The following is a 14489-nucleotide window of genomic DNA, read 5'->3' as shown; positions in this document are numbered from 1 at the left end:
AGCTCTTTAGCATATGCTGGTTTTCATAGAAATATATAAAATATAATTTCCTTAACTATTTATGCTTTTAAAATGTGCTTTGGCTTATATTCTGCATTTTTACAGTCCTTGAAATATACACTGGTGGGGATTCCTTCAAAATCTCCCTATGCAGAGGTTTTTTTTTTTCATCTTTTGAAAACCAATCTTATCCCTGCTGGTCTTCAGCCTTTCTAAAACGTGTATCAGATGCAAAGAATGCTGAAAGAGCTTTTTTACTTCCTCAGTGATAAAAAGCAAGGGAGATGGTTGGGTCAGTGATAGGGACATCCCTTCCTTCCTCCTCTTACATTACCCCTTGAAATTGTTCTGCATCTTTTTGAAGTGGAGACAGGCTGAATAAAGCCAGCTGTCTGTGTGTTTTAGTTTTGCAGTGACATCTACAAGTCTGCATTGCATTAAGTATGCTCCTATTCAGCCGGTTAGGCTTGTTTTGTAATTGCAGAAATCAAACTGCAGGCAAAAATGCTGACAAAACGTACGGCAGGAATGATAAACATAGTGCTTATGTTGGCAGCCTGACCATATCTTCTGTCGTTAGCTGTCTTTCCTTTCATAATATTGATGCTAAAAGAAAGACATCTTCTCTATCCACCCTCAGGTAGCCCATTTATAGAAGCCATCAGGAAAGTGATTTTTTTCCTGCAATGTCCCAATGACATCTTCACGCTTCAAGAGGGATTTTGGTTAGCTTAGTTGATGCGCCAGAGCCTTTTCCAACAAGAGTAATAACTACAGTATTTCCTTGTTTCTTTTTTTATAAAGATTATAACCATCCTTGCATTGGTATACAGTATGGAGGAGAAGTAGAAGAAACTGTATTCTTTTCCAATCCCATACATATTACATAAGCCAGGTACAGTCTTGCTCAGAAAAAGCAACGTCACAGCAAAGCCAGTTTCTTTTTAATAGGCTTTTTTGAATTCAGTGCTAAGCTGAACCTTCGTTTCTGAAAAACAGGATTTATATTGGAAGAACATAAAATTGTCTATAGAAACAAACAGGAAAAGTTCACCACCCCCAGTATATGGAGATAGCAGTACAGAGAGTAGATGCTGTGATACCTGTTTCTTCTCAGCAAGCTGATATGCCACAGCCAATCTGCAGCAATTATGGCTCTATAGAAGAGGTTTTGAAGTCATGTCTTCTTGTTATGTTTCTCACAGCATGTCCTGAAGTTTTTTCCATACCTCACTGCACAGAAAAAATATATCTGGCAACTGTTGTTGCTGCAGTCTCACACCAGCTCCTCCATTTTAGCTTTGCTCTGTAAAGGTACACCAGGGATATAAATGTTCTGGAGGCCATAAATACTGATTTTTTTTCCCCACATCACATACATCGTTAAAAATCTCACACACATGTACATGCTATACAAGTGCTGACAATATTACTTTAAAAATATTTCTAATAATCTGTTAGTCTAAACAAAAGCATTAATCCCAGGAAGTTTTCAGAAAATATATTGCGCAGGGATTCCCTTAAAATAGTAAAACTTTATTTATAAGGCTCCGTGCAGGTCCGTACGAGCCCGTGGAGGCCGGCATGGGCCTGTACAAGGCCCTGAATACATATCCGTTTTTGGCTTTATCTATTTCTGAAAGGATCAGCTGTTGCTTTGACAAATGCAGAAAGTTGGAGAAATGAAGTATAAAATGAGAAGGAGAGGAGGAGAAAGGAAATGGCATCTATATTAAAGTGCTAATGTACTTCTGACCAGCATATCTTGAAACACAGTCGGTCAGTACCCACCTCTTTGCATATTGGTGCATAATATCCACAGCACCTCAGATTATTCACTTTTAAGCAAAGAATAATACAGTTGCTTGATAGCCTATTAAAAACAACATAAATAAGAGTAGTGTTGGCTCTAAAGTCAATTAGCTGCGGTGTTTTTAACAGGTCTTATATTTCAAAGCAGACTTTTATTTAATACTTCCCATTCTAGCATTTGATTTTTTTTTCATTAATTGGTTTGATTACATCTTTTGAAAATTCAGCTATTAAACATTTTGATGTGAAATATGACTGCAGTGATTTTCTAATATTGATACTAGCCTGTTCTGTGGTGATGGGTAATCAGTCAACCAACCCAAGCACTCTTCCAGCATGGCTTCCAAAGGAGTCAGTTTTATCCCTTATTTTTTGTGCATATGCTATGAAATTACCCCAGAATTGAGAAAGGGGCAATTACGCTATGAAGCATCAGAAGTATTTTGCTGGTGGGTTAATGTCATTGCTAATTTTTTAAAGATCACAGCATTTCCATTGGTTATGGTACTTTTCTCTGGTTAGAATGACCACATATAATGCAAAGCCTAATCCTGATTTAGCGTAGCTTGGACTAATATTTGGAAAACCTTACAAATAGTCCAGTAGCTATAATTTAATGAAGGGGATATCTATCTCAGAAAGGTAAATAAAACTCCTGAATTGGAGCCTGTTTTAAATTAAGCTAACCACAGACTCTTGTGTTCCTCTCTGAATTTCCAACCCGCATCTTGTCAGAGAGCTTTAAGGATGCAGGTGTCTAGGATACTGAAATAATCTACTGTTCTGCCTTACCTGTGCCTAATAATAAATAATGGAATATTGCCACTGAGAATCAGAGTAGCTTTTTGGCCTTGATACAAAATTTCTGCTGATGATTCAAAAGGGAGCATCAAATGTTGTCAATTAGCAGCTTACTGGTAATATGGGTTTGCCTATATTGCCCTGAAATGTAATCCTGTTAATATAGATAAGGGAATCCTGTTAATATAGATAAGGGATAGGTGCTTTTTTGTCAAATACTCATAAATGGAGCCATAAAAAGATTTGTATGCCTCTGAACATATCCTTGGCATCCCCCATGGCAAGACTGAAAACACTTTCTCTATGTTTTTCATAGAGAAAACACCTTTCTCTATGGCACTGACATATATGTATTTATGTGTGCGTGCTCTTTCTTCTACTGGATCTTTAATGGAAATGATGTAGCTTTACGCTTTTTTTTCACCCTTGAGCTCCAACAGAGCTGCCACCTCTTTATCTTTATCCTGGAAGGTGGCATATTTGTGGAGTGACATTATACTACTGCATTATGACATGATGTTGTTAACTCACTGGTGCAATGTCATTATGTACTGAAGCAGAAGCATGCCAAGAAAACAATTTCATCACACGGCACAGTTTTGCAACATAAAGTCATGTGAAGGGCTTATGGCAAAAGCAGGACTCTTTACCCATGCTGCCAGTTTGCCTTGCAAGCTACAGAGCGAATTGATGTTAATCAATCATGTGCAGTGAAATCCCAAACAAATTGAGTTTGATTCTTTTCTGATAGTTTTTGTAGTTTATTACGTGATGATGCCAAGAGGCCTCTGATCTTGGACATGAAGCAATTCACATTGTTGTTTATAATTATCACTAATTGATTTTTCCCTGTCTTATATGTGTGTATGTGTATGTGTACACGTTTGTTTTGTTTTTCCAACCAAAATACAGTCACTTTCCAAAGAGGAGATGGAGGACTAATGAGCAATGGAAGGTATGTTTCATTGTAAAAAGGTCTGTTTCCCCCATATTTGTTTTTAAAATTAGGAATCTGAAAAATTCTATAGGTCATGCTCTGTGGTAATAAATGATCATTTGTAAGATTGACAATTCTAGAAGGAGTTAAATAGCTTACCACGAGGTTTAATGATCTATCTATTGCGCACTTTGGAGGAATCAAGTCCAGATGTTTCATATCTCCCAGATGCCCTGGAAGAAATTAGTAGTAAATATCACAAGGAATGTGTTCATTTGTTACCAGGATGTTTATTGCATTAATTAGACATTAGCAAATGAAGTTGCTGTTGTTTAAGACTCCTTATTGGCTCCCACTAAATTGCTGTGAGTGAACAATTACACATAATCGATCACAAAATAAATGATTCACGGATGATGAATAGGTTGGAGATTGATAGGACTGAATTCCACAACTTTGGCTACTCAATTGAAATTGATAAAAGCTGATAACGGACCCATATATCCTCATCTATTTTCCCTTTGCCAATATGGAGATTGTAATTAGGCTCTGGTAATAACTTCCAATCTCCCATTTAATCAATATTTTAGCAAAAAGAGATTAGGCCTAATGAGAGCTAGTGGAGGTGGCAAGAAAGCTGCTGGATCGTCTTATTGCTGTTTCCATGGAAACCTATGTTTCTCTTAGGCATCGTACCAGGCCTGCTTGGGGTCTATCAGAAATAAAGAACGGTGATTATAGATGTTGCTTCAGCTTCATGAGCGCATGAATTATCCAGAAAAGCCTCACAGCTGTAGATTATTTTTTGTTTTGCTTTACTTTTTTTAACATGAAATGATTTATTTTCCATGTTGAATAAGAATATAAACAGTCTACATGCCTTGCCAAATTTCAGGCTGTTTATCCTGGGGGGAGAGACACACAGTGGCTTATGGCCCAACTTTACTTTCTTTCGACTTACTTGGTGTGTAATACTGCTCTCAAAGCTTGACATTACAAGAATATGAAAGCATGTGGTAGTTGCAGATAGTCATGGACTTTCCATTAATCCTACTCAAACCTATTTGCCTCTAAACCGTACGAGAGTGCACAGAGGAAGAGTTACCAGCCTGTGGATGACAGAGGTGCATTTGGGATGCAAGGGAAGGAAGAAATTGTAGCCCAAAGTCCTGGAAATGGCTGATAGAGAGCAATCAGTTTGAATAATTGTTCTCTTGAGGTTGTAATTTATCATTCAGCCCTGGTTTAGGATCCCACGACAGTACTGCCTACCCCCTGTTTCACACAGACAACGGAGTTCATTTGGATTCTGGCAGAATCACGACTGATGCCTGGTCCCAGTTCTACTGACAAAGATGATTTGTATATATCCCTAATTAACTGCTGGAGGTCTTTAAATCATCAAAGCCTACACAATTTTAATTTGAAATAAATTAAAGTCTCCTAAACTGTTTGTTAACACATGGTAGTAGGAGAAAAATGATATGATCTCTTCAGTCACTGTTGTGTCCATGTTATCTCATGGATATTTTACCTTTTCACAAATAAATAAATAAATAAATAAATATATTTTACATGTATGTATTTGTATGTATATCTTTTTTTTTTTTTATTCTACTTCAGTCGACCAGGTCTGTTGAATGCAAGTGACCCCAGTTATCCTTGGCTTGCAGACTCTTGGCCTGCCACAAGTCTGCCGGTAAACAACAGCACTAGCGGACCCAATGACCTTGGAAATTTTGGTCGTGGAGGTGGGTTTTATTTTATTAAGACACCATATAGTGTACAATAAGCTTCTGTTACCTAATAGCTATGATAAAAACTGTGTATTTTAATTTTGTTATAGTGTAAAGCCTAGTTCTTTCTATATACTAAGTTTGACTCAAAATTTGCTTTAAAATTAGCTTTAAAATGTCCCTTTTGCTGTGTCCCTTTTTACTTCTTTGCGACATCGCTCTAGTTTGTAATTTACCCCACAGTGGTAAGACAGGATCTGGGCATCATCTCAGAAGGAATGTATTTGTTACTCAGATTCCTCCCCTTCTGTGTGGAGATGGACAATCTGCTTTATGGAGTAATGTAGCCGGGGATGGGGGATGTTCATAAGGGTGGGCAAGAGCCCGGGGGGTACAGGAAGAACGTTCTTTCAGCAGCTGTGCCCAAGAACATTGTTGCGCTTGCCTTCCCCAGGCCCATCCTGTTGAAGAACAGGATTGACAGGATGTCCATCTCAGACATAATGCATAAAAAAGGCCTCAAAAGTCTTCAAAACCTTTCCTTCTTCTTGGAGGAAATAACAGATAAAAGGGAACTATTTAGATTTTTTAGGGTTTTTTTTTCGCATTTGAATTGAGAGAGGGCCTTTGGTGAGGGGAGACAGTGATTTATAACTGTGGTGATGAATCTTTAAAGAGGTTACTTTCTTTCAAACGTTCTGTTCAAATGGGAGTTAAAAAATGAATAATTGACGTTTTAAAAAGGCAAAGAAATATTCAAACCTATATGTAACTTCCTTCGTGTCTGTGACGTTATAATACAACTAGTTCCCCAGAGGAAGACTTCCTAACAAAAATGGCTATGTAAATATGTTTAAGACATAAATAAGGAAACAAAAATTAGGACAACTTTATATATCAAAAATACATTAAAATGCAAAAAATGTGTGAAAACATAAAACTAATAAATGTAAAAAGTTTTTAACTTTGAACTGTATCAGAATCCTCCTGCTGGGTTGTACATGCCCATGCAAAATTTCTTCCCTGTGGTTTGACTATGACTTCAAATTACATTAAAACATTTTAGATTTATTTTCCATATGAAACTGTTTTAAAGCTCTTGTCTTACAAAAATGTTATTATAAAATAAACAAATCTTTTGATAATATTTAGAAGACAGTTGAATGTCTGCCAGCTTCTTTGCTGTAAATATCTTGAAAATATAACTCTTCACTTTTCAGACTTTTCCATCTTTTCCTGAGCTCACATAATGCAGAAAAATTAACATTGTCTTTTAGCGTTTGGCTCTGTAAGACTCAAACTGGAAGCATGTTTTAAAGCTTTTGTCTTCAGTGTGGGTGAGGTGTAGGTCCAAATTCATCCAAGAGATGCAGCATTTGTGTTTGGAATTTCAGCAGCTAAATTCCACGCATAATCTTTACAGTCAAGCCTGCATTTGTATTGTGGCTGTGTAGGGACCACTTATCATTATCTATTTCAACAGCTGAGTTTTGGATAATTCTGCTGTCTGTCTCTTTAATATGAAGGAACTGTACAGATTGAACTTGAGACTCTCTTATCGATAAAAGGTTCTGGAGCGATGTAGAAAGTCTGTCAGAATTTTGGAAACAGTAACGTGACAATCACTCTGGAGCAGAAACTGAGGAAGGCAGTTTCCACACTGCCTTTCGAAAGTGACTTCCGCATCATGTCCTGGATTGACATTTGAGAGCAAGGCTATGGGTGGGAAGCACAGGTTAAGTTTGTAATCATGTAACACCACAAAGTAGAACTGTGACTCCCAGGCAGCAAGGAAGAGCGTCCCTCACAAGGTACTTTAGAACTATATTTGAATTATTCCAGGAGCTACAAAACAAGTTAGGTTTTGGAGAAGTTTGGGGAAAATGGGAAATGAGTATTCATCTTTGATCTAAAATGTACAGAGATTTTTTGCTATGGTGGGAAAATCACACTTGATTTTTACTAGGTGATTATGGCACTTTGTAAAATAACACTTCAATAGCTCTTTGAGTGCTTAGTATAAACATCTCACTGAGGTCAAAAAACTAATCTATGGTTATGCTGAAAATTCCCAGTGTATTTGGAGATCTTCAATTTATTAGCAAGACAGATTGAAATTCTTGGCTAGGAGGAAGCTATGCAACTTTCCTTTCAAGTCTGTGCAAACGTCTAGTCCTTTGTTAAAAAATGACTAGATAGAGGTGACACCACTTAACTGAAATGTACTCTGAAGAGTAGATGAATGTCTGATTACTTTAGAGAGGTGAATATTTTATTAATTTTTACTTCTGTCACTCTACAGATCCCGCATAGATTCATCTGGACTTAGTTTGGTACATCGACAACAGAATTTACTTACTAAATTTCAATCCATATATGCTTTGATGAAACCATATGTGGAAAAGCAAAATCTTATGTTGTGGATGAAATGCAGGAAAGATATGACTGCACTTGACTCTCATATCTCACACTACATTTACACATAAATGCTTTTATGATTGTATACTGAGCCTGGAAAGCACATTATATATGTGCAGATATAAGGTAGTAATAACGTAATTTTTGAAAGATGGCCTGTGGTTTACATTAATTGTAACTGTTTGTCGCACTTAAATTTATCTGCAGATAGAGGCATTTTAAATACTTGATTGTTCCCATCTCCCTGAATGTCTAAGCCCTGTTGTGGTTGCCTGCAAAAATAGATCTAAATGGTAGATCCAAATTTAATCTCCGTTTCCACAGTCTTTTTATTGAGCCTTTTGTTGTTGCTATACTTATTGTTAATATTATGTTGCTGCCCTGAGATTACAAGTGGCATTAGGGTCTATATTAAAATGTTCGCTGTAGGACAGATGCATGCGAATAGTCCCATAGCCTAAATGGTCAACCCCGAAAACAAAAACAGTGGGGGAAAAAACGTGACACCATATCCTATTGCCAGAAAATTCTTGAGACAGTAAGAGAACAACGGTATTCCCTGAGCTCACACAGAACCCATGTCCGAGCCAGGAACTGAGTGAGCCTAAATCCTTCTCGAGGTGCAAGAATCATCTTTTCTCTTTGGGGCTTACGGTCTATAAAAGCATCTGTGATGGGATCTGAACATTCTGACTATAGGAGCATGCATTATCCGAATTATGATCTTAGAGTCCATGGCTGTCATCATGCTATATAAAGCAAATGGCATCTAAAGGATGCATTTTTCTAACGATCAGATTCCAGAATGAATTCAGCTTTTCAGCGTCTAAATAAATTGTAAAAGTAGCAGCATTTGAAATATTAACCTCTGAGAGAACAGGAGAAGGGCTATTCGCGGAGCTGTGGTTCTCCTTGGGATGTTGTGCCAGTCATCATTAGATTCGTCATGCCTCAGTAGTCTCAGCTTCTAAATCTAGTATTCCACCAGCGAATGTCACTAGCGTATTTAGTAAGACGAGAGAATGCCAATCGACAGGATTAACGTTATAAATTGTACTGTGTGTTAGGATTTAAAAGATGCAGAAATGTCAGCAGATATCTAGTTAAATATGCTCTACTGTTTTTCAGGTAAGTGTACTGACTATTTGAAGTTTTTGTTCTCCATTATGAACACTACTTTGCCTTTTTAAGAGACTAATCACTTAAATCCCTTGAGAATAACAGAATTTTAGTTTTCACATTTCAGGAACAACTTATTTTTGTCAGGCTTTTCTTTTACTGGCAAGGAGAAATGTACTAGTTAGTGCCTAAAAGGAAATTAGATGAACTGATGCTTTCAAGGAAGTGCCCTTTCAAGGGATGCTTTCAAGGGAAGGTGGTGCCCTTAAAGAATTACTCTGAGAGTTTCAGCATCCATTTAATAGTTTTGCTAGGTATTTGCTGGGAAAATTTCCTCTGTGAGATGTAGATTCTCTCCTTTCATCACTTCCCTGAAGCCCAGACAGATTCTGACTTATAGTGAACAATTGAAAACATTCTTCAGTAGAGAAATATCTGAAACCTCACTTTCACAGTTGAAGGTATGGAAAGAAGAGATGGTTTTAGGCAGTGAGACGTGAAGGACAAGTGGTAGGCCTGTCACAGATGCTGATAGCTTGGCGATGGTTGTACATCATCTTCCCTTCGTTGGCTCATGGACCTGTCTCAGCTGAAATGCAAACGTGCACAATGACACATTTATTTTTCATCTTAAACCTTGATATTTTCGGGCTTCCTGTGCATCAGTGATTTGTTTCATTCCCCTATGTTCACCACAGATGTGCTGCCACCAGTGCCAGGGCAAGGAGATAAAACTGCTACTATGCTTTCGGATGGAGCCATTTACAGCAGCATTGACTTCACCACCAAAACTAGTTACAACAGTTCCAGCCAGATAACGCAAGCTACGCCATATGCCACCACGCAGATACTGCATTCCAACAGCATCCATGAGTTGGCAGTCGACTTACCTGATCCACAGTGGAAAAGCTCAATTCAGCAAAAAAATGACCTGATGGGATTTGGCTACTCTCTCCCAGACCAAGGCAAAGGCAACAACGGTATTTCCAGTTATTTTCCAGAGCCCTCGGCTTTATGTTATATCATCTATGCATGAATTAGAAAATTATTTTTGGTAGGTGGGGCACTGCTCATTTTTGCCATAACTAATACTTGCATCCCTTGCATGCGTGCTGAACTTCCCTCTGCCACCAAATACATTGTTCTGTGCTTTCAATCCTCTCTGTCCTGCGATAACTACCCGCCCATCTGCCTTCCATTAGGCTAGGACAGGCATACATAAAAGGTTAAAAAAAAAAAGCGATTGAAGAAAACCGCAGTCCCGCCACATCTGCCGTTGACTCGCTAACTGCATGTGTTGCATGTGCTTGTGCTGTCAACTAATCACACGACGCCACTGTGACCTGTGCCCTTTAACCCTTAGCCTTGCTTTACATCCCTGACTACCGCGTGGCTGAGGGCTTGGCTAATAGATTGCCACACAACCAGTCGCAGGATTTCAGCACCACCAGCTCCCACAACAGCTCCGAAAGGAGTGGCAGCCTCTCAGGTTGGTTCCACCGCCGGGGCGAGGGGCGGCGGAGGGGGGTCAGCTGGGCAGCTCGCCGGGGTGGCAGCGCACCTCCCAGGCGCGGTCCCCAGCTGAGCAGGAGGGCGTCCGCCCCCGGGAACGTCGACGAGCCGCATCACGTCGGCCACCGCTGCGAAAGAAAGGAAGGAAAGAAAGAAAGAAAAAAAACACCCCAAACCCCAAAAAGCCTTTTACAAAACCTCCTGGAAAATCCTCCCAACCAGTGTACCCAGTGCTTTGCAGCCATTGCAAACCTTCCTTTGTAACATTCTTGCCCTGACAGCGTACTGCAAATATATTTCCGCACCAATCCACAGTTTGTAGGCCTTCCAGCGCTAGACTTCATGAGGAGATGAATGTTTTTGTTGAGTTGCTACCAGATTCCTCACTCACACGAGCTGTTTCTCAATGTTTTTTTTTCAGTCAAGCAGCTCACTCAGAGATAAATGTAGTCCCTGTAAGATGATTGGGGTTGTGCCAAGTCTGCATACAAACAGAATATAAATTTTGTGTATGTGCTGCATGTTATACTCGAAACATGACACATTTTCATTGGATGAAAATGACTGTAATACTTGTGATTGTGTATTACATTTAAATACACCTCTTTGATTGATTTCTTTAATTTTGCTTACTTGTTGCTTATGTTACTTTATGTGTAATTATGTCTTTTTTTCAAGAAGAAAACTAAAAAGCCTACAATTAAAGCGGAAGTCAGCTATTATGCCTAACTAAAATAGGAGAGAGCTGAAGGGACTTCAATTTCAAATTTGTACTATATCTGTAGCCTTTTGAAGTTCAATTATAAGTTGGAGCTATCATAATAGTACAGATCAACCCCAGAAATGGCTTCTTTATGTCAATCTTAATGACTTTTCAAAATGAACATTGAGATTAGAAGCCTCTAAACGTTGGCCCATAATTCAAATAGCCAAATGTATTTACAAGTCTTGCATTTTTATGGAAATACTAGCTGCTTTGAGTGAGACAGAAAAATAGGCTTATAGTATTGACAGGGAGGACAGGGAGTTAAGTTCATGTGATACTTTAGGAAAGGTGCTTGTGCCTTGTATGTGAGCTGTATTGGCAAGTAGCTTAGAAAATCAGCTTGCTCCTCTGACTGAATGAAAATGCAGAAATTGATATGCTGAGGTACATACGTGCCAGTTATCAAAGGGCACTATCACACTTTAAATGTGTTGACAGTTGCAGCTGGCTAAGAACTTTCTGAGAAAATACAATGAAAATTTGTCATTGGAAACTGCCAGTTCATCAAAAGCTGGACTTCAAAAAAATATTTCAAGTGAAGTGTGTTTTGTGCAGTGTTTCTCAACTTGAAGTAGAATTTCTAATGACAATCTGGAAATTTCAGGTTAGCTAGGCTTTCCTTGGCCAGGGCACTCCCGGTAGTGACCAGAATAGAGCTCACACCTGGAAGTCCTGTGGCTTTGATGAGTGTCAGACTATTGGGCTACAGATTCAGCATTTTGCTTTCTCTTGCCCACTAGTTATGTATATAATACAGACCAAGCAGCACCATAAGAAATTGAGGAAGACCTTCAAGTAGTCCAATAATTAGAGTGTCACTGGAGTCAGAGACCAGCTTTGATTACCTAGTCCTCATCAGGGTGAGCAGGGACTTTTTTGTCGCTTCCTTGGTTAGTATTTTCAGTATTTATTATTCTAAGTCTCTCTTTCCAGCAAATACTATGAGAAATCTTATCCCACTCTGGACTGGAAAATAGCTAAAACCTCAACTGCTTTGTGAAGTAGGGATGTTTTGCAGATGTGCTTTTCACAGCGCCCAGCTTGTATCAGTGCTGTAAAACCATCAGCCTAACTGGCAAATTCTTTTCCTAGGGTCTGATTCATCCAGAGATGTAGGCAATATAATTGAACTTCAATGTGAGGAGATACTGAAATATCTAGACTCATTGATATGGGGAAATAAGGCTTCTGTGCAAGTGTTCAAATGCAGATCAGGCACTGTGTAAGAGTTGTCTTCTCCACTAGTCTGAGAGTAACTGTGTCCATAGGGTAAGGAGAACAGAAATGTCCTGCCCAGCTGTATAGTGCAGGTTGTTTTCCTTACCAGTAATGTCCCTGGACTACCTTTCTTTTATTTCTTCATCTGAGCAGTTTCTCAGCTCTTCGCTTCACTCTTTCTAATAGCTCCGTTATCTTTGCCCTCTCTCTCCGAAACTCTACAGTATATGCCATATTTGTATCCCACACATCTAACTTCCATTTTTACCAGTCTCCTAAGCATACCAAGATGCTACACTTTCAAAATTGTCCTCTTCACCTCAAGTATCTCTGAGATGAAGGTCTCCTCTGCATTTCTTTTCTCTGAGTACTCCTCCTTTAATCCCCCTCCTGCACAAAAGCGCACTCACAGACACACACACGCGCGCGCGCACACACGCACACACACATACACACACACACACACACACACACACACATACACACACACACACACACACATACACGTACACGTGTGCACTTCCCTCCCAAAACAGCCCCTCCTGCAGCTCTTTTTGATTCCTGTCCCTGCAGACTTTTCCAGTTTTTCCCCATGTCCTACTAGTTAAAGTTTGTATACTTCCTTTGTACAGTTCTGTGACCTTATTTCTAACTCTGCTTTTGCCTGTACCTGTACTTTGAGAGCTTTGTTTTCCCTCAAGATGTTTCATGCATTTGTTCCCCCATTGCCACTACCACTGGGATTTCCTTTTTGTTGATCAAAATATTCTTTCCCTTTTCAAGAACACTTCTTCCTCTCTAGCAGGCTACAAAAGAACGGAAGAGCCTGTCTTGCAGCCTCATAGATGGAATATCAGCTCAGTTCCCACACAGTGAATGACAGGATCTTCTCTGGACTTTCTATAAATATCCCAGGTCAAGGAAGGAAGAGCCCTGGTCTGGAACTGGGCTGTGGAGAGAAAAGGGTCCCCCTTGCAACCTGCTGCCGGCTAGGCTGATTAGAAATCTTGCCAGACAACAAGCCTGGCTCTAGCAACCAGAACAAGAGGTGAAAAGAAAAGGCTTGGCTGGTTCTAAATCACACAAACAGATTATTTCCTCCCTCTCTATTCTTTCCTTTTTGGGTCCAGCTGACAGCTGGAGATAGAACAAGCTGATGTCTCTCATACCACAAGTCCCGTGACACGAGCTTGTCTCTGTCCCTAGAATTGCACCTCCTCCTGGATGTCTCTGCGCTTAAAAAAACTAGAGCCCCAGCAAACAGGCTGCTGTGTGCCAGTGCACACAGTTCCCCCCCTTCCTTGCAAATCAGTTGTGGCTTTTTTGAATCATTGCTGTTGAGAACTTTTTACATGTTTTTTCGGCTGATGCTTATAAATCAGCGTGAGATGACAATGGGTAAACTGGATTAGACTGTGCTTTCTGCAGCAGGCAAAGAGAGAGTGACTGCTAGCTGCGCGCCCCACTGAAAAAGCGTATGACAGACAATTCTGCCAGACAACCCAGTGAGTTTAAAAGCCGCAACAAAGTGGCAAAAAAATAGATGGATCTGAAAGCAGTCAAGAGTCTTAAAATAATTTTTGTCCCATTCTTCTTCCTAATGAGTTGCTGACTAGAAAAAAAAAAATGGTGAGTTTAAAAAAAGGGAGGGGGAACAAGCAGGAAAAGAGTTTTTTCTGTAAAATCGTTCTTTAAGACTTTCCCACAAATAAAATTGTCTCAAATGGAGAAATGGATACAAGGACAATAAGAAAGGAGAAGAGGGCTAAAGCAAGATACCTTGCTCACCTCATTTCCACCAGCATCTTCCATTAGAGTTGTACATCAGATTTAGAACTCTGTCCATTTTGGCACAAGATATTTGAATCCTGTCCTAAAACATTGCAAACAGCTTGCTGATAGTTTGAAAAATGGAACATACTAAATTCATTTGAGCAAAAAACGCCATTTCTTTTTGTTTTGACAACTTACACTTGTCATTCTGACTGAAAGAAGTTAAGTTTCATGACAGTTGTTTGAGATTGTGTCCTTAAGCTCTTTGTTTTCCACAGAAAGAGATTATGCAAAGCAGTGTTACAAGCACACTGGAATCTGACATTTGAAATAATTTTCCATGGTCTATTATATTTTTATCCAATAATGAATGCAAGAAATCCTAAAGTAGACATGA

General features: G+C 39.2%; 1 protein-coding gene across 4 annotated transcripts in view; it reads left to right on the top strand.

Moving 5' to 3' along the window:
• ROBO2 (roundabout guidance receptor 2) overlaps positions 1 to 14489 on the top strand; it is a 1122084-nt gene that overhangs the window by 1069092 nt on the left and 38503 nt on the right. For all 4 annotated transcript variants that reach the window (XM_068910773.1, XM_068910796.1, XM_068910762.1 and 1 more), the window contains 4 exons: positions 3526 to 3568; positions 5174 to 5301; positions 9522 to 9803; positions 10187 to 10312. In XM_068910773.1, the coding sequence (XP_068766874.1) occupies positions 3526 to 3568; positions 5174 to 5301; positions 9522 to 9803; positions 10187 to 10312 (579 nt within the window). The remainder of the gene's footprint in view (positions 1 to 3525; positions 3569 to 5173; positions 5302 to 9521; positions 9804 to 10186; positions 10313 to 14489) is intronic.

Source organism: Struthio camelus, chromosome 1 (assembly GCF_040807025.1).
Source record: "Struthio camelus isolate bStrCam1 chromosome 1, bStrCam1.hap1, whole genome shotgun sequence".
In the NCBI taxonomy this organism is placed as follows: Eukaryota; Metazoa; Chordata; class Aves; order Struthioniformes; family Struthionidae; genus Struthio; species Struthio camelus.
Note: the sequence above shows the minus strand (reverse complement) of the source record. Positions and strands in the feature narration are given on the sequence as shown.